The 18,176-nt window shown below is 44.7% G+C and overlaps 5 protein-coding genes and 1 long non-coding RNA gene across 11 annotated transcripts; 3 read left to right on the forward strand and 3 right to left on the reverse strand.

The window, feature by feature from the left end:
- Positions 1–37: 37 nt before the first annotated feature.
- On the forward strand, positions 38–1,485 carry LOC132784584 (uncharacterized). 2 transcript variants are annotated; one of them, XR_009632261.1, is made up of 3 exons: positions 38–688; positions 757–1,330; positions 1,394–1,485. It is a non-coding gene; the product is annotated as an uncharacterized LOC132784584 (long non-coding RNA). The 2 variants fall into 2 exon arrangements; XR_009632262.1 differs by having other exon boundaries at positions 757–1,334; positions 1,394–1,472.
- LOC132784583 (mitochondrial import inner membrane translocase subunit Tim22) lies at positions 1,336–2,239 on the reverse strand. Its single transcript, XM_060790287.1, has 3 exons — positions 1,849–2,239; positions 1,592–1,785; positions 1,336–1,530 (listed from the first exon to the last, which is right to left on the reverse strand). Exons 1-3 carry the CDS (start codon positions 2,084–2,086, stop codon positions 1,375–1,377), a joined length of 588 nt encoding a protein of 195 aa, XP_060646270.1. The 5' UTR covers positions 2,087–2,239; the 3' UTR covers positions 1,336–1,374.
- A 276-nt stretch (positions 2,240–2,515) lies between these two features.
- Positions 2,516–3,717, reverse strand: LOC132784384 (Golgi SNAP receptor complex member 1). The gene is made up of 4 exons (XM_060789970.1): positions 3,611–3,717; positions 3,341–3,540; positions 2,895–3,283; positions 2,516–2,834 (listed from the first exon to the last, which is right to left on the reverse strand). Exons 1-4 carry the CDS (start codon positions 3,636–3,638, stop codon positions 2,732–2,734), a joined length of 720 nt encoding a protein of 239 aa, XP_060645953.1. The 5' UTR covers positions 3,639–3,717; the 3' UTR covers positions 2,516–2,731.
- Positions 3,718–3,801: 84 nt separating this feature from the next.
- On the forward strand, positions 3,802–6,434 carry LOC132784379 (cleavage and polyadenylation specificity factor 73). Its single transcript, XM_060789966.1, has 5 exons — positions 3,802–3,960; positions 4,022–4,183; positions 4,253–5,544; positions 5,747–6,189; positions 6,250–6,434. Exons 1-5 carry the CDS (start codon positions 3,887–3,889, stop codon positions 6,337–6,339), a joined length of 2,061 nt encoding a protein of 686 aa, XP_060645949.1. The 5' UTR covers positions 3,802–3,886; the 3' UTR covers positions 6,340–6,434.
- LOC132784380 (cleavage stimulation factor subunit 2 tau variant) lies at positions 6,270–7,887 on the reverse strand. The gene is made up of 2 exons (XM_060789967.1): positions 7,629–7,887; positions 6,270–7,571 (listed from the first exon to the last, which is right to left on the reverse strand). The coding sequence occupies exons 1-2, from the start codon at positions 7,763–7,765 to the stop codon at positions 6,437–6,439; spliced, it is 1,272 nt and encodes a 423-aa protein (XP_060645950.1). The 5' UTR covers positions 7,766–7,887; the 3' UTR covers positions 6,270–6,436.
- Positions 7,888–8,146: 259 nt separating this feature from the next.
- LOC132784376 (pneumococcal serine-rich repeat protein) lies at positions 8,147–17,793 on the forward strand. Of its 5 annotated transcripts, none has more exons than XM_060789957.1 (7): positions 8,147–9,177; positions 11,291–12,396; positions 12,463–13,193; positions 13,255–15,415; positions 15,496–15,611; positions 15,669–16,702; positions 16,765–17,793. In XM_060789957.1, the coding sequence occupies exons 2-7, from the start codon at positions 11,491–11,493 to the stop codon at positions 17,541–17,543; spliced, it is 5,727 nt and encodes a 1,908-aa protein (XP_060645940.1). In that variant the 5' UTR covers positions 8,147–9,177; positions 11,291–11,490; the 3' UTR covers positions 17,544–17,793. The 5 variants fall into 5 exon arrangements, with proteins under 5 accessions (XP_060645940.1, XP_060645936.1, XP_060645938.1 ...); XM_060789953.1 differs by having other exon boundaries at positions 8,148–9,177; positions 15,475–15,611; XM_060789955.1 differs by having other exon boundaries at positions 8,148–8,693; positions 15,475–15,611.
- The last annotated feature ends 383 nt before the right edge of the window (positions 17,794–18,176 follow it).

An 18,176-nucleotide genomic window follows, 5' to 3' on the forward strand; every position in this document is an offset into this window, starting at 1 on the left:
TTACACTCTTTCTCTCTCTACCTTTCCCACACTCACTTTCGCTCTCTTTCACTGAATCTGAAGCCGCAATGGTTCTACTTGGAAGAAGCAGAGCAAGTCTTGAGCGAGTAAAAGTGAATTAGATTTGAGTCATCCACATATGGTTTTGTATTCCTTTGCAAGGTCGTTTTTGTTGATGTTCGCTTCCTCTCTCTTTCGCCCACAGCTGCAGACTGTTTTCGTATTCCAATTTGAGTAGTCAGCACACTAATACACACATTAAAAATGAAGCTGATAAGATAACGGGACTGCGCTCGCAGTTGACTCAGCTTAAAGATTGAGAGTATGTGTGTATGACGGAGATGGCGGAAACTACTAAAGATCGCAAGATTTGGCCTCTCTCACCAATTAGACTGCTGAGCCAATTGCAGCAGCCAAGCAAGTAGCCGACCAACCATGTGTCACTCGGTTTCATTGAACTTTGCGCCTCAATTTATGCTCACATATGGAAGACATTTATACATCCAAACAGATGCACATGTGTGTGTGTGTATTGATACAAATTGAGCTGTTCAGCGTTGTACAGGCAAATTGATGGGGGCAGCCGAGTTGAGATGAGACAATACAAACAAATGTTTGTGGCCGCATCAAGTGGAAATTGGTTGCATAAACAACTTGAACAAAAGGACAGACAGTCGAAGCGACACTTGTGAGTCATTCATTCAGTATTTGTGTTATTCTTTAATTTCAAATTTCAATATTTTTCTTATTTGTCAGCACAAAGCACTTGCGAGTGAAAGAGAGATAGAGAGAAAGACAACAACACTTAAGTGTGTGTGTGTGTGTGGAGTCTTTGCCTTTCGACTTGCAAATGAAACTCGTTTCTTTGTTGTTGTTGTCTGCACTTTTGCAGCTGCCGCTGGATGTGAAATGTTTCTTCTCCTGCTTTATTCTTGCCTCTCAAATCTCAAAACGCGACGAACTGAACTGAAAGCGAAAACGAAACGAAAAAAACGCCGTCGATCGTTCGCCGCCTGTTGCTCGAATTGAACTGAAACTGGAAATCGAGGCGAGTCGAGTCGAGAAGCAACTGTGGCAAGTCATTCCCTGCCGCAAGCTGTGGCCATCGATTCCCGTTCCCACAAACTTGCCCCCAGCCCCCTTGACCTCGCATAAAACCGGTCGTTGGCCGAATTTGAGACTGTGGCACGTTGTTTATGCCACACGATGATCATAGTTAATGTGTGGCAGCTGTGTCGCGTCTTTTTGCCCTCTGACTGTAGACGGAAATGCGCGCGTCACGACTTCCGCTGCATGCCCCAACTGCGGCACAACTTAAAAGCATAGATTGGTTGGTAATTAAGAACAAACATTTATACACAACAATATATGTAACTATCTATTATGCATATAGTAATCAATGGCCGTGGAGAATGCCGCAAATCCCAAGCCGCCAATGACGCCAGCCTTGATGCCAGCTCGCAGTCCAATCAAGCCGCCTGTGATGCCACCAGCGTAGGTGCCATTGCGCCAATCAGTAACGCCACGTTGCTGTAGAGGATTAGCAAAGTTTACTAACTGATATAACTAATTTACAGTAAGGGATACTCACGCTTTCGATGGTACACTCAACTATGGAAAAGACAGCGCCAATCAAGGCAAAATTCTTGGCATACGAGTGTGTTGTGGAACGCATTTCTCGGAAGACTTCGCGTGCCGTCTGCTTCTTTTCATTGGCAAAGGGATCAGCCATGTTAGGATTCACAGAAGCCGTAAACAGACCCAAAGCAGCGCCCAAGCCATAGCCTACAAGGGATCAAGAGGAAATGCATGTTGCAATTACTTAAATAAAATTTGAATTAACTTTACCCATCACACAGGCCATTGCACTTTTGAATGCACAACTTTCCACGGCGGTTTCAATGAGCTTTTGTTCATTTGTTTTGATTTGCACCGGCCCATTGTTCTTAGGAATTACGATATTCTCACGATATCTGTTCAGGTTGCCCACAAAATGCATAGCCATCCTATCTAACTCGGCGGTCTCTATTAAATGCGGTTTGCTGGCTTCTGCGGCCTTGGGTTCAGCATTGGGTAGCATCGACATGATTTATGTGCACGTTATCTATCGTGTTTCATACAGAGAAACTGTTAAATAACTTGTTTTTTTAAGCCGTGTGTTCCAAAATAAAAAAAATTATAATTGTTATCACATCGCCAAACAGCTGTGGCTGCCGGCAGAGTTGTCGCACGTACTGAAATTATCGATAACATATCACTTAAGCAGTGTGACCCTGATAACGGCAAATTAAAAAATGATCTATGATTTGCAATTTTGTAGATTTTTGTTTTTGAAACTCGAATTAGTGCGAAGAAAACATCAAAATGATGGTACGAGATTTTTGAAAACACTTTCAAACTTTTCGAAAAATTTGGAAATAGAATATTTGGTATATTTATTTTTGAAATCCTACGTGCGGTCACTCTGCAATTGATAACGCATTGCGCTCATCAGCGCAATGAAAACAAACAAATCTAATTGGAATTATTCTGTTTATAATTTATTTTTATTAGATTCAAATATTTCGCTGATTTGACTTAAATATTAAATTTTATTGCTATCACAAGTTGATTATACACATACAATATACCAAAAAAAGGAAAACATGCAGGAGTTGCACTTGTCTGAATGAAGAAATTATCTGAATGCAAAGAACTTTTATCTTTGGCCCGATTTTGTTCGCGACAAACGCTAATTAAAGGCATAGAGTAACAGCAAAATGACACAAAAGCCAATTACTGCGCCCAGAATTAACGAATCGCGTCGTTTTTTGATGTTAATGCGCTGTATGAGACTGAAAATGAGATAAAAGAATTAAATAATGACACTAAAATTAGTTTAACTTATCAATTACCTATTTATCAATGGGAATCGATTGGAAATGTCATTGAAACGCGTCTGAAGACGCTTAAAAGCCTGTCGCTGAGCATGCAGATTTTCTCGTGTCTCGATGGCAATGTTGATCTGATCATTAACCATATTGCTGGCGCTATGCAGATGTCCACTCTCCTTCATGTACATCTCACGACGACTGAGACCCGAAATAGATGGACTTCCACTGCTCGTCGCCAGCCCCGATCCACGCAACAATTCCTCGCGCTCGATGCGCATCGTGTGATTCGCATAGATCTTGTTGAACTCCTGCCTATAGCCTTGGAGTATCTCGCGATGTCTTTGCAACGTATGCATTGCTGCGCTGCCGGTGGCAGGCAACTCAGACATTGATTCATTAAGCGATGACAACTACAATAAAGTGGAGCATTCTGAGATAACAGAAATATCCAATAGAATATGCTTTACCTTGTCAAGCATTTGCTCTATTTCGGCAGATAGCGAGTCAAAGACATGTTCGCCCAGCAAAGGTGATGTGTCAGAATTGCTGTTGCCGCCGCTGCCACTGCTGTTGTTGCTGCTTATGCTGCTGCCAGCTCCAATTTTACTGAATGCCACAAGTTTGAGGTCAATCTCATTTTCCAGTGTACGCGCCTGCTTGCGCAGCACTGTGCATGTTTTCAAATATATTAACCAATGTAGAACTTAAATTGTGTAATTAAACTTGTTCATAAATACCATCATAGCTTGAGACAGCCATTTGCATTTATATCCAGTTAATAAATTTCGTTGCAAAAACAATAGAATGAGCTGTTTTGCTGCCAGGGCTACAATGCTATATTTTGGCTGATTTGATGCCCTGGCACACAGCATAAACAGGCAACAGCTGATCGGCATATTGCTTGCTGGTATATTTTAAAATGCAGCCTGTGGTCATACTTAGCAGTTGTACATTTTGTGTTGCCGGCAAAACGTTGTTCTGTTCGTAATTTAGTTTTTTACAACTTTAACAAAATGTCACAATCGCAATCCAATAACGATTCGCGTGTGCCCGATGAGGAGAGCGATTTGCTGCAAATCAAGCCACTGTAAGTGAACCCGAACAATGTTCTTAAAGTGCTTACGAATTGATTAACTTTTTACTCGCAGTGGAGCTGGCCAAGAAGTGGGACGCTCCTGCATCATGCTAGAGTTTAAAGGCAAGAAGATAATGCTTGATTGTGGCATACATCCGGGACTCACGGGCATGGATGCGCTGCCCTATGTGGATCTGATTGAAGCGGATGAAATTGATTTGCTTTTCATATCACAGTAAGACTACAAATTGCAGTGTATTCATGACTTTTCTAAAACATTGTTTCCGCTTTTAAACTCTATTAGCTTTCACTTGGATCACTGTGGCGCCTTGCCATGGTTCCTCATGAAAACGAACTTTCGTGGCCGCTGCTTTATGACACACGCCACCAAAGCCATTTATCGCTGGATGCTCTCAGATTACATTAAAATCAGCAACATTTCCACCGAACAAATGCTTTACACCGAAGCCGATCTTGAGGCATCTATGGAGAAGATAGAAACGATCAATTTCCACGAGGAACGCGATGTGATGGGAGTGCGTTTCTGTGCCTACAATGCCGGTCATGTGCTGGGCGCAGCTATGTTTATGATTGAAATTGCCGGCATTAAGATTCTGTATACGGGGGATTTCTCACGCCAAGAGGATCGTCACTTGATGGCCGCCGAAGTACCGCCCAAAAAGCCGGACGTCTTAATCACCGAGTCCACATATGGCACACATATCCATGAGAAGCGCGAGGATCGCGAAAGTCGCTTCACATCGCTAGTGCAGAAGATTGTGATGCAGGGCGGTCGCTGTTTGATTCCCGTCTTTGCCTTGGGACGTGCACAGGAACTTCTCCTTATACTGGACGAATTCTGGTCACAGAATCCCGATCTGCACGAGATACCAATCTACTACGCTTCGTCGCTGGCCAAGAAGTGCATGGCCGTCTATCAAACCTACATCAATGCGATGAACGATCGCATTCGTCGTCAGATTGCTGTTAACAATCCATTTGTATTTCGTCACATTTCCAATTTAAAGGGCATCGATCACTTCGATGACATTGGACCATGTGTAATCATGGCATCGCCGGGTATGATGCAGTCGGGTCTCTCGCGTGAACTCTTCGAGAGCTGGTGCACGGATCCCAAGAATGGCGTCATCATTGCCGGTTACTGTGTGGAGGGCACTTTGGCGAAGACTATTCTCTCTGAGCCTGAGGAGATTACCACACTGTCGGGACAGAAATTGCCGCTGAACATGTCCGTGGATTACATTTCATTCTCGGCACACACAGATTATCAGCAGACCAGCGAATTTATACGCATGTTGCGACCGAATCATGTGGTTCTTGTCCACGGCGAACAGAATGAGATGTCGCGTCTGAAGCTGGCGCTTCAGCGTGAATATGAAGCGGATGCCAGCACAGATATTAAGTTTTACAATCCGCGCAATACACATGCCGTTGATCTGTACTTTCGTGGCGAGAAGACGGCCAAAGTGATGGGGCATCTGGCAGCCAAAAAGCCCGAAGTAGGCAGCAAACTCTCGGGTGTGTTGGTGAGGCGTGATTTCAAGTACCATCTGCTGGCGCCATCGGATCTTGGCAGTATGTATCTAAAGTACTCAATTATTTTGTATTGACTGACTAACTCACTACAAAATATGTCTCGATTTAATCATGCAATAAGACGGGGGTATCTCAGAATCAGGCTTTATGCTGAGACCCAAAACAGACCCCAGTCACAGACCATTTGCAGCTTTTTAAGAAATCTTAACATTGTTTCCTGTGTTCCTCTCTTTCACCGTAGAATACACGGATATGAGCATGTCTGTGGTCACGCAGCGTCAATCGATTCCCTGGACCAGTTCGCTGGCCACTCTGCAGCTGCTCTTGGATCGCATTGGGGCTGGTTGTGTGGAGATTGTCGAGCCCGAGCGCAAGCTGCGCGTCTTCAATTGTGTGGAGTTGACGGTAGAGCAGAAGATCATAATTATGGAATGGCAGGCGACGCATGTGAACGATGTTTATGCCGATGCTGTGCTCGCTTGCCTCATGCAATCCGAGCTGGGAGGCACGAATATCAAAGGTGCCACCAAACAAACCAAGTCGGAGGAGACGCGTTTCCGCGAATGCCTCATTGAGACACTGCAGGACACGTTTGGCGACAGCTGTGTGCCCAAAATGTTCAAAGGTGATCTGCTGCCAGTGAACGTAAGTGGCAAGCATGCGGAAATCAATCTGGAGACCTTGGTAAGTAACTAAAAGTTTGCAACTATAAATTAGTAATTACAACTTCCTCATATTCAACAGATTGTCAATTGTGCCGAGGATGAAGTGTTGCGTCAAATGCTGAATACCACAGTGCAGAAGTTGCACCAAACGCTGGTATCCGCTTATTAAAGCATATTCCAGACTACAATTTGAATCTATAGGAGTTCTTTATTGTTTAGTTTCCAATACAAATGTTCAAAATAATAATAATAATAATAATGCGACTTTAACGTGCTGTCCTAGTTTTGGCAATTTGCTCCTTCAGCACCAGAATGCTGGCGCGTTGCTCTGGCGGCAACTGTGCAATCTGATCGTCAGACAACTGCAGTACCTGCATAATGAGCGCTGCCTTTTCCTGATCCGATGCATCCGACGGCAGCACTCCATGAGCACCCAAACGGCTCTGCAGCTGCAAAGCAGCAGATTGCTGTTGTTGTGTTACAGGCGGCACCTGTTGTGGTGGCGGCTGCTGCTGTTGCACCGGCTGTTGAACTGGTCCCGGTCCAGGTGGCATGGCGCCACGCAGACGCGGATCCATGGGACGTTGTCGTGGATCGCTTGGATACGGCATCGAAGCAGCTGGCGGTCCTTGCTGCTGCTGGGGTTGCATTTGAGCGCGTGTGCGCGGATCCATCAGCGGAGGCGGCACGGGATTGGGCATAGGGCCCGGCACCTGACGCATATCCTGATCCATGTTGCGTGCTAGCATGCGAGGATCCATATTCACGGGTCCCGGGCCCGGCACCATGCGTAAATCGATGTCGTTTGAATGCATATTATTAAAGTTGGGACCACCAACGGGCATCTGCATCTGACCAGCTGCTTGTGGTGGCAACTGCTGTGGCTGCTGTTGCTGCTGCTGAGTTGGCTGTGGCGGCTGCTGCTGCGGATTCCCACCGAGCACAGGCGGCATTTGATTGGCTTTGAAGAGCATGCCCAGCGCCTGCTGCGGATCAACGATGCGCATCACAACCATTGCCTGGAGTAGTGCATAGGCCAACTGAGGATTCAGCATAAGCATTTGACGTGCCTCCGAAGGATTGCTAACTATGCATAGTTTCATTTGCTTCATCAACTCGTACATTTGCTCGGGCGGCAGAGAAGCAACCGTCTTGGTTATCAACTCGGGTGCCTCGTCGGGATCGCAGGGTTCGCCATAGGGATTCTCCACCTGCGGACCCTGCAGCAGCTGTTGCATCTCCATGCGTGACTTCTCTGTACAAGCATTATCCACGCGCAAAGTGCGTCCGCCGATTTCGTAGCCATTGAGATTTCGCATAGCGCTGAGCGCTGTCTCCTGATCCTTGTACTCGCAGAAGCCAAAACCCTTTGGTTTGCCACTCTCCCGATCAAACACCAGTCTACCAAAAGAAATCTTTAAAATCTCCTTGGAGAACCGAGAATATCAAAAAACTTACTTAAGCGACAAAACCGGGCCGACTTCACTGAAAATTTCCTTAAGCTTCTCCTCGGTGGCTTCGTATGGTATGTTGCCCACAAATACTGAACGCATGGACTTGTCCATGATACTCTGTTCTTGAGCTTTATCCGCCATGATGCTTTTTAGTTTTCTGCAGCCAAGATTGTTAAATAAAACAATATAAACAATTTGCTTAAAAATCGTGCTGCTTCGCGATACGGCTAGTAAATTTCCCTGTAGCAAAACAGAGTTGTACTTGCATCTGCAACAGTGTTGGTCAGTGCCAGAAGAAATTAGCATTAAAAGCATAGTATATTTTTTGGTAATAAATTTTGTTGTGCATTGTTTTATAAAAAAAATTACTTAATTTTTATTTAAAGCTTTTGTAGATTACCATAAAAATACAAGTCATTCATCGGATTTTTCCTTCTACCTATACGTACTGAAACCAAGCTACATATGTATATATTTAAATATGGTATGTTGTCGCATGACTGCAGTTGCGGTCACACTATTCGTTTCACACGTTTTGCAACACTCTAACGCCTGGTGTTGTAATTTTTCATTTTGTCGCAAGGTGAAATCGAAAATGACGGTTTTTTAATAGTGAAAAGTGCACTAAAATCACCAAATTGATCATCAAATTGTAGCTAACAAGGGCGTTTCACTATTCTGCATAAATGCACATGGAAAATTCAAACGTAAATGCATGAAAAACGTAATTGAAAATTTTTACTTTGTGTGGTGTAGCAGCACACACACGCACCCGCACACACACATACACATGGAGATAAACGCAGCAATGGCCTCGCACTCGTCGCACTCGCATTCGCAGCATATATAAAAGCTCAGTCTCAGTTGTTGTATATTGGAAGAAGGAGCGCACAAAGCAGAAGACGAGAAGAAAGATTTCTGTGTCATTGAACGAGGCGATGAGGCGACGACGACCAGCAGCGGAGTAAAGCAAGAAGGCTAATAACAAGGAGCATCAATAAAAATAAAAGAAAGAAAAACCACGAAACCGAATACAAATACACACATACATATATAAGAACAGCTGCAGGTGCATAACTCTTCCAAGGATACTAACTCTACTGCTCTCTCCCTCTTTCACTTGCCCTTGTCTTCTGCTCGCACACACACACGTTACGATCGATACACGAACGCCGCCTGTGTATTGAGATTTTTTTATTGTATTGAACGCACATATCCGCAAATACAAATACAACGGCAATTGCAATTCATTTACAATTAGTGCTCATTAAACATTATTCTCAGTGTGCATAAGACTGTGTGTGCGTGTGTGTAGACGACTCTCCTTGGAAAGAGAGACGTCCGAACGAAATACCAAGTGGAAATTACTCTGGAAATTGTGTCTACCTTTCATGTGCGTGTGTGTGTGTGAGTTTAATACAAACAGAAGCGTATTCTGCGTGCGTGTGTGTGTAGAAAATTAAAGCAACAACAACGACAACATCGCAGTCGACAGTCCTAGGCAAGATCACACACACATACACCCTACTGCAACTTCACTAGCAGCAGCGAAGGTATGTAAAAGAGAGAGAGGGAAAGAAGTCGGCAATCTGCTTGTCCCACATGAGTTGACTTGTTTAATTAATTTCAAGTCCACAAACACTAACTCATTATGCGTGAATATATGTGAGTGTGTGTGTGCTTTGTTGTATGTTACGCACTTATGATTTGTACGACTTTTTCGACACTTTTCCTATGTGTTCCTGTGTTGAAGCAAGCTTTTCGCTCTAAGGAAAAATCAATAGCAACAGACGTAGTAGACAATTTGCTGCTGCTGCTGTTTTGTTTTTTGGTTTTTGTTGGTGCACAACCCTTATAGACAGTCACAAAAGTGCCCACATACTACGGTATAGCAATATTTAGCAAATAAAAACACAAAAAAAACGAAAAAAGATTATTCACTGTGAATGTGAGAGAAAAACGCAACGCAAAAAGGTTTCCAACGAACGGCATTGCCATTGCCTAAAAACAACAAAGCCGCAACTAGCAGAGATGAATATGAATATGTTTGCATGTGTGTGTATTCTACATGTGTGTGCATGTGTATGTGTGCCTAAAGAGAGCGCGAGTAATCAATGAGCTTCTCTCAGGAAGAACACAAGATATGTACTTGAAAGGAAGATCAGAGCTTTTATTGTGTTTGAGTTTTGTATATATTTGCATTTTGTATTTGCAATCTATCTTCTGAATACTAAATTATATTTTCAATAACAGATTAGGTTTTAATTTATTTACATAAATTTTAATCAAATGACTTTTATGATTCATATATTAGAATTAGCGAGATGAAGGTTTGTTTAGTAGAATTTTTAATTAGTGCATCTGAACGAATTATGCGATATTTTCATTTATGTACAATAGTTACTTGTGGAAACATATCAGCATAAACTTTATATAAAATTATTACAAATTAATAGATTCCATAAGAAATACCTTAATATTTATGAAAAAAATTCTTACAGGCGTATGCTTTTCGTCGTAAATTTGAAATGAAACCCACAACATGGTTGTTTTTTATGATCACACATGGGAAATTCAATTTATTTGCATAAATAGTAATTTATTGATCATTTATATTTTTTGTTATATTAGTGTTTATTTATTAATAGTTACAACACAAATAGTTATGCATTAGATCTCTATATATGTATGCACAAAGAAAATGTACTTTGTGTGTATTACAAAGTTATAAATTAGTTGTATTTGTATTTGCTTTTGATGACCAGCTGTTTGCTTTGACAGCTGAAATAAATGGCACTTGAAGATTTATAGAGTTAAATACAAAAAAAGAAAAACAAAAATAGCGACAATCATAAGTTCGTGCACAATGTGCAATGAAATATAATTATAATTATCTGGCAAATTGATTATATTTCAAAACCCGTTCAAGTGATAGTATGAAGCTATCTCTTTTATTCGTTTTTTTTAATCCCATTCAAAAATCACAATCACAATCAGTCGCAGTCTCAGTCACAGTCAGAATCGCAGTCGCAGTCACAATATATTCTGTGATTCATCGCATCAATTATTGCTCATGCTCAGCAAAAATCAGCGAAAATAACTCGTCATTATCGTGATGTTGTCTTGTGCCGTGTGTTGCCCATCGTCGTCCTCGTCCGATGCACACAAAAAGCTGTTGTTGTTTTTGCCATTCCATTCCATTTGCACTTTACTACGAAGAGAGAGAAGCCTAAAGGCAGTTGAATGGACGAAGCTTTGCCCCCTCTCTTGTTGCCGTGCTTCCTTTTCTCACACATACGCATACATCATATCCCAACTTATGTTTATTTGTTGTTTCTGATTTGCAGGCAACACTTGCCGCACTTGTCCTTTGTTTAGCCATTTTTCCCCATTTGCTGCCACTCTTAACTTGGCTTTTGGCTTGTTGTATGATGCTCTCTCGGGTTGTTTCAGTTGCAAAAGCTTTTGCTCAAGCACGTTTCCCACAGATTACACGATGGTTGCCACAACGATCTGGACTTGGAGTCGCAAAACATTCTTTGCCTCCATATCAGTTGTGTGTGGATATCGTTTGTGAGCTTATCAAATTGCACTTGGCTTAATCATAAATATGTGTATGAAATGAATGGCATTCCGTTTATGCTTTTTCTTGTTTTTGTTTTGCAGGATTGAGGAAAAATGGCCGCCACACGAACAACTGCAATAACAGCTCGAAAAGTCACAGTTTTATGACTCTAAAGTGAGATTCACAGAGTGAGTGAGAGAGTGAGAGCGAGCGAGAGAGAGGAAGCAAGTCAAGTCAAGCTTGAGAGCGTAGTTCGTTGGCCCCTTGCAGAGTAAGCAAAGCAAGCAGCATCATCATCATCATGGTGGACAACAGCGTGCAGTGTCCCGTGTGCACTTTGTACCTGCATGCGGGCATGAATCTCTCGGATCATTTGGAGACACATCCCAAGGAGCAGGTGATCAAGGCATTAGTGCAAATGACAATCGTTGGCAACAGCCCAATGGGCAGTACTCTGGCAGCGGCAGCTGCACTCGCCACTGCCGGCAGTGGTGGCAGCAGCAGCAGCAATACCAGTCAGCAGCAGCAGCAGACTGCGGTGGCATCGTCAGACGGTTCCGCCTCCTCGGCAGCGCTCGATGCTGATGTGAAACCAGCTGTGGCACCAATAGCAGCAGCTCCAGTGCCACCAACAGCTGTAGTAGCAGTAGCACCAACAACAGCAGCACCTGCATTGCAATGTGCGACAGCAGCATCAACAGCATTAAAATCAACAGCACCGAAAGCTGCGTCATTACTGGCAAATGCAATGGCCAGTAGCAGCAGTAGCAACGGCTCCTCTAGCAGCAACAGTAACAATAACAAATTGAGCAATCCACCGATTAAGGCAGTCAAAAGCGCGCCACCCTCGACTGAGGCGTCAGCCACCACATCCAGCAACACACCCACCATAAACAGCGTGGCCGCCGCCTATCCGCCATCGTTGACTTCTGATTATCGCTACGATCAGCAACATCAGCAGCAGCAACCACAACAACAACAGCCCCAACAGCAGCAACATCAACAGACGACGCCAACAGCAACACTTCATGGGTTTCCACGTGGTGCAACCACAATGTTGGTGATACCGCAGGCTGCAGCACAGCACCAGCATCACTTCCTGGCCACGCAGCCCGCACATTTTGCGCATCAGCAGCAGCAACAGCAGTCACCTATGAAGTACACGTATGCAACCACCACGCTGCCACCGCCCCCACCACCGCTGCAGGTGAGTGTCCACTCAATTTCAAAGTGTATTCGAGTGTATTTTATATCATTTGTATTTGATTTGCAGCTTTTTGCACAGCAGCCGACAACGTCACAGTCGCATCAGAAGCCACCGCCCGCTTATGGCGCCGCCATCAGTCAAATTCGATCTCAGCACAACCAAAACAAGCAACAACAACAACTGCAGCAGCATCAACAGCAACCGCAGCAGCAGCAACAGCAACATATAAGCGTACAACATAATGTAAACCTAGCACCACCGAGTGGGAAGCACAGCAAAACCCACACGGAGATCTTTCTGAATCCTCCGCCACCACCACCGCCACAGTCCGCAACGATGCCGTCTTCATCGTCGAGCTCCTGCGCCTCCTCCAGACTGCAACATCCACAACAGCATCAACATCAACACCAGCAATCACTTCAAATTGGGAATAGCAGTATTGTGGCTATCAACTGCTCCAGCGTCGCATCGAACCTAATGCCAACATCGTCCAGTGGACGAGGCAGCAGTCGCCAATCGACCAATTCGCCATTTGGTGCACTGCTTAATGCAGCAGCGCAAGCTGCCAGCTCATCGCCCGCCTCCTCCAGCGCTTCGGTGCTGCGTTACGCTGAATCGCCGGTTGCTCACTATTTGGAACGAGAGAATGGTGATTTTATTGTGCAGGAGACGCCCAAACACATTGTCGAATGCGTCGAGAAAGATGACGGCGAGTTTTCAGTAATTGAGAGGATATATCAGTCGCCACCCAGCGTCTTGCACATACACGATGATGATGAAGAAGAGGAGGATCAGAGGTAAGCTCTAGAATGTCAGATTTAAATGGTATTTAATACTAAAAATGCATTTTCCATACAGCTGGGCAAACAGCGAGGATGACGACGTCAAGGTGGCGCATAATCATGTCGAGGATGGCGACGATGAACGTGAGGACAGTCGCAGCCGAGTTGGTGGCATTAAAACGACAACGAGAAAGTCACGCAAAACAAAAACCGGCAACAGAATCCACAAACGTGCGTCTAAACATCAGTTGGCTGCCGAAGAGGAGGAAGAGTTCATGAGTGTCGGCAGCAGTGAGAACGAAGAGCTGGAGGAGGAGGATCAGCAGCATCACCATCACCACCATCATCAGCAATCGCCATCTTCAGCTGCTGCGCAGGTGGCTTTATCTTCGCCTCCGCAGCTTTGCACGGCCCCATCGACTAGCAGCGGAACCTCTTCAGGGTCCTCCGGCATTGTCAATTCTACATCCAGTGGCACCGTAAAGTCCAAAAAGAATCGTGTTACTGTGCTAAGCGATGTGCCGCTCAATATGAACGAATATTTGGATCTAGTAGGCAATATTGTGGCTTCAAGTCGCATCGGTGCCTCGCGTCCATTTGTCGCTGTTGCGCCCCTCCCGCTGGTCAAGGTGGAAAAGGAGGAGCCGCTGGATGACTACGACAGTGTTCCGAGTGAGATACAAGCGATGGAACAGAAGCCCAGCTTGGAAAATGCCGCTGGCAGCAGTAGCAGCAGCAACAGCAGTAGCAACAATGGACATGGCACCACCAGCGTCATACGCATGGCGAGCACAAGCACCAGCAGCAGTAGTAGCAATGTTCCGGCCGATGATCTCACACAGCCGCCGCCAATGAAAGTTGAGGTGGAGCCAACGATGCTGTTGCCGCAACGTTTCTCGGCACCGGCACAGCAGCGTGGTCCCAAAAAGTTAGTCATCAAACCAAAGGCCACAACAACGGCAACGGCGACCACAACGTTGGCGGCAGCAGCGACGGCGACAGCGACGAAAAAGACTGATAACAATAACGCTGCCGGCAGCAGCAGCAGCAGAAGTAGCAACTGCGTCGAATCTCTCAGCATATCAAAAACATCGGCGGAATTGGTACAGATCAAGAGCGAGACTGTGGAACAACCATCTACATCGAGTGGTGGCAGCATCTTAGAGAAACATCTGACCACCAGCTACAGTGGGCAACAATCACGCAAACACTCCGCAGTCAACGATGACGATGCACGCGTCCTTCTCGAGTTTGCCAACTCAAAACAGTTGCCCTTAGCGAGTGGCAGCAATCCCACCACATTCGTGGTGAATGCAGCAAGCTTTGCGTCGGCCGGATCTGTGTTTGCCAGCAACACGCAGCAGCCGCAGCAGAAGCCCGGTGAAGAATACATACTGCCTGATGACAACAAAGTGGAAGTGGATGAAATTGTGATATCCTCCTCGTCTTCCTTTGCCTCCTCCACTCAACAGCAGCAGCAACAACAACATCAACAGCATCACCAGCAACCGCATCATCAACACGCATCTGCGACAGTGCAGGCAGCGCATTCGACATTGCAGCAGACACAGCCGCCAAATTTTAATGATTTCAACTTTTTGTACCACCAAAATGCAACACCAACAACGGCAGCGACTTCCTCCAGCTTTGTACCCTTTGGTCTGCAGCAACAGCAACATCAGCAGCCACCACATGGTTCCAGTGATGCGACCAATGCAGCAACGCTTGCCTCATCCTCCAGTAACTCATCAGCAATGGATCACGACTCGTCCATGAATGCATCGTTCCGCGTGGCCAAAACACAATCATCGCTAAATGGCTGGTATCAACCACAGCAGCAACAACAACAGGCGCATCATCATCATCACCAGCAGCAGCAACAACAGCAGCAACCACAGCCAACAACATCTCAAAATGTGGAGCAGTCAAGCAATTTTATTGCTGCTTTGGCGGCTGTCGATTGTTGCAGTGTGGCGATGGACAGTGATGCGAGTGATGCAAAGTATTTGGATCTGGACACATGTAAGCGGGAACAGTTAAGCAATAGCAACAGTCACTTGCCCTCTGCCTCAGCATCCACATCGACAACATCATCTTCATTTGCGGCTGCTGCCACAGAGAGCAGCCTTGTTGGTGGATTGGGTTTGAATATACGCACGGATGAGAAGATGCCTGCGAAAGGAGAAATTTCCGAACAGGAGAGCAATTGCGACATTGAGAACTCTTGGAGTCAATCGGTTAGTCTGCTGCGTCCAATAATTTTGTGTCAAGTAATAATGGAGACAATTGCTTACAGATGTATGGTGACATATCACAGCGGTACTTTAGAAGCCAATTTGCGGATGGTTACAATCAACAGCTGACCGATTGGCGTCAGGACTTTTATCCTGCGCAGGATCTCAGTGGCCAACAACAGCAGCGTGAACAGAAAAGGCAAGCATCATGCACTTTTAAATATAATTTTGTAGTTGTTAACAAATGTTGTTGCAGATTTGATTTCAATGCGGTGGCATCCGAGTATGCGCAGCCGGATGAGCTGGACGCTTCCTCGAGCTCGGCACGAAGTAATCATTTGCTGGATGCACAGCCCACTACCTCGACGTCATCATCGGCTTTGCTGGCTGGTCCACCAATAGCCTCGACATCTAGAGCTGCCGCCGAGGCAGAGGCAGTTGCAGCCGCCCTGCAGCGGAAGGGTCAACGTCGCAAGATCTACAGATGTCCACACTGTGTGGCAATCTTCGAGAAGCTCAAGGAACGCAACGCCCATATGATTGGAGAGCACAACTATGTCCGGCAGAACCGTCGACTCATCTGCACTCAGGCCATGGTCAATGGTGCTATGCTGGCACAGCCCCAGGCTGAACACCAAGAGCAAGCCCAGCAGCAGCAACTGTTGCTGCAGCCAGGTGGCAGCGATGCTCTTCACGAAGATTCGAAGGATGGTATTGTAAAGATTAAGCAGGAGCACTGTCAGGACAAACCTGATTCAACTGACCAGCAGATGCTTGATCAATTGGAAATGCCCGATGTTAAAGATGCCGGTCTATTAGGTGTTAATAGTGAGAACGCTCGCGATGCAGACGTAAAGCCTTCCACGACCGTAACAGATCTGAAGCCGACTATGCCACCGCTGAGTATGACAACACCAGCTGCCAAATTGGCAGCTATTTATCGCATGCTTATTTCCTACAATGAGTCGAAGCTTGGGCAGGACCATCATAACCTCAGCGAGCTGGAACAAAAGGCCATGGAGAAATCCATATTTCTATGCTACGTGTGCCGCACCGACTTCCCCTCGGTGAAGCTGTACGATGCCCACTTAACTGAGCATCCCGCCGAATGCTTTACGTGTGGGAAAAAATTCTATCGTTGGAAGAATTTCTCACTGCATCTGAAGCGCCATCTGGGCTGGAAGGAATTCGGTTGCTATGTCTGCGATAAGAAATTTGTGGTGCGCAGTGCTCTTGTGGAGCATATGCGCATGCATACCGGCCAAACTCCCTTGAAGTGCAAAATATGCGGTAAGTCTTAATTAAGATTTCTTAAGTGAACTTTTGATTTAATGTATTGTGTTTGCTTGCAGGCAAAAAGTTCAAACGTTATTCCAACTTGACTCAACATCGAAAGCGTCATACCAAAATGACAGTAAGGAAAAAGGAATATGTGTGTCATTGTGGCGAGGTCTTGCCATCAAAGGCACGCTTCTTGTGGCATAAAGAAACGCACGACTTGAAACCAAAATGCTGTCCGTATTGCTGTGATCGTTTTGTGCACGCCAATTCATTGCGTCGTCACATTCGGCTAGCCCATTCAGACAAATTTGATTATGCTGAGCCCATGGAATGCCCCATGTGCAAACAAATATTTGCGAAAACGTCCATTAAGGCACACATGGCAACGCACTCAACGGATCCACAATACGATTGCGCCATCTGCAATAAGAGCTTCTCCACCAAATGGAATCTCAAGATACATTCGTGGGTGCACGCCAATCGCACTGCCAAGCCGTTCAAGTGCGAGCACTGCCCCAAGGCCTTTGTACGCGAACTGGACTTTAAAAATCACATGAATGCGCACAAACAGATCAAGCCCTACACATGTGAGTATTGTGGTTGTAAGTTCATACGGAAATACAATTATATGAGGCATCGGCGAGAGCATCATGGCAACAAGAAGTTCACCTGCGATCAGTGCGACAAGACTTTCCATAGGCACTACTATTTGATAGAGCATCGACGAATTCACACGGGTGAGCGTCCTTTCCATTGCACCATCTGCGGTAAAAGCTCCACAACGAAGACCAATCACAATAAGCATCTGAAGATACATCATTCGCGAGATCCCTTTACCGTGGAGGTCTAAGAGAATCGGTGGAAAGGCGGATGGACTAATCATACTAAAGTTTAATACATTAATTAGCTAGCTATTCATGGCTCTTCTCAGTGTGTGTAATGTGTGTCTGTGGTTATATAAAACGAAACAAAACAAACTAGTATTACTTATCGAACTATTATATAATTATATATATAATACAAAAATGCAAAAATATATATGTATACTTTACATATGCGAATGCCAATTCTTGATAAACAAAAAAAAAAACGAAGAAAAACATTATCATTATAATAACAATAATAATAATATTAACATTTTACTAATCGAACATTTTGGATGTGGTTTAAGAGACTTAGCTAAATGTGAAAGTGTTTACCCTGTTTTCCTCTAGATAACCCCACACACACTCTACACTCTTCACTCGATTCACAACATAAATACTGTGCTTTAAATACAAAACTACAACAAAACACGAATCGCAAAATTGATGTAATTTCTTTTTAATTATGAAACATACATTAACTTAGTGAAATGGTATGCCTAGTTCAGTGCAATATAATTCATCATCATTTAATTTTATGCTGTAATCTTAAGCATCTCAATATTAGTTTTGGTGACCATTAAGTTTATTGATTTATGTCTATACTTACTTTATATAGT

The sequence above is a fragment of the Drosophila nasuta genome, chromosome 2R (assembly GCF_023558535.2).
Source record: "Drosophila nasuta strain 15112-1781.00 chromosome 2R, ASM2355853v1, whole genome shotgun sequence".
Taxonomy (NCBI): domain Eukaryota; kingdom Metazoa; phylum Arthropoda; class Insecta; order Diptera; family Drosophilidae; genus Drosophila; species Drosophila nasuta.

Bases quoted from the DNA above. Each gene is read 5' to 3' on its own strand.
- LOC132784583 (XM_060790287.1), bottom strand. From the start codon at position 2,086: ATGTCGATGCTACCCAATGCTGAACCCAAGGCCGCAGAAGCCAGCAAA. The intron at 1,786-1,848 runs GTAAAGTTAATT...GATCCCTTGTAG, and splicing joins TGCAATGGCCTGTGTGATGG to GCTATGGCTTGGGCGCTGCT. The intron at 1,531-1,591 runs GTGAGTATCCCT...AATCCTCTACAG, and splicing joins TTGAGTGTACCATCGAAAGC to CAACGTGGCGTTACTGATTG.
- LOC132784380 (XM_060789967.1), bottom strand. From the start codon at position 7,765: ATGGCGGATAAAGCTCAAGAACAGAGTATCATGGACAAGTCCATGCGT. The intron at 7,572-7,628 runs GTAAGTTTTTTG...TTCTTTTGGTAG, and splicing joins GGCCCGGTTTTGTCGCTTAA to ACTGGTGTTTGATCGGGAGA.
- LOC132784384 (XM_060789970.1), bottom strand. From the start codon at position 3,638: ATGCAAATGGCTGTCTCAAGCTATGATG. The intron at 3,541-3,610 runs GTATTTATGAAC...AAACATGCACAG, and splicing joins GGCTGTCTCAAGCTATGATG to TGCTGCGCAAGCAGGCGCGT. The intron at 2,835-2,894 runs GTAATTGATAAG...TCTCATTTTCAG, and splicing joins CGATTCCCATTGATAAATAG to TCTCATACAGCGCATTAACA.
- LOC132784376 (XM_060789953.1), top strand. From the start codon at position 11,491: ATGGTGGACAACAGCGTGCAGTGTCCCGTGTGCACTTTGTACCTGCAT. The intron at 13,194-13,254 runs GTAAGCTCTAGA...TTTTCCATACAG, and splicing joins GAAGAAGAGGAGGATCAGAG to CTGGGCAAACAGCGAGGATG. The intron at 15,612-15,668 runs GCAAGCATCATG...ATGTTGTTGCAG, and splicing joins CAGCAGCGTGAACAGAAAAG to ATTTGATTTCAATGCGGTGG.
- LOC132784379 (XM_060789966.1), top strand. From the start codon at position 3,887: ATGTCACAATCGCAATCCAATAACGATTCGCGTGTGCCCGATGAGGAG. The intron at 3,961-4,021 runs GTAAGTGAACCC...TTTTACTCGCAG, and splicing joins TTGCTGCAAATCAAGCCACT to TGGAGCTGGCCAAGAAGTGG. The intron at 4,184-4,252 runs GTAAGACTACAA...AAACTCTATTAG, and splicing joins GATTTGCTTTTCATATCACA to CTTTCACTTGGATCACTGTG.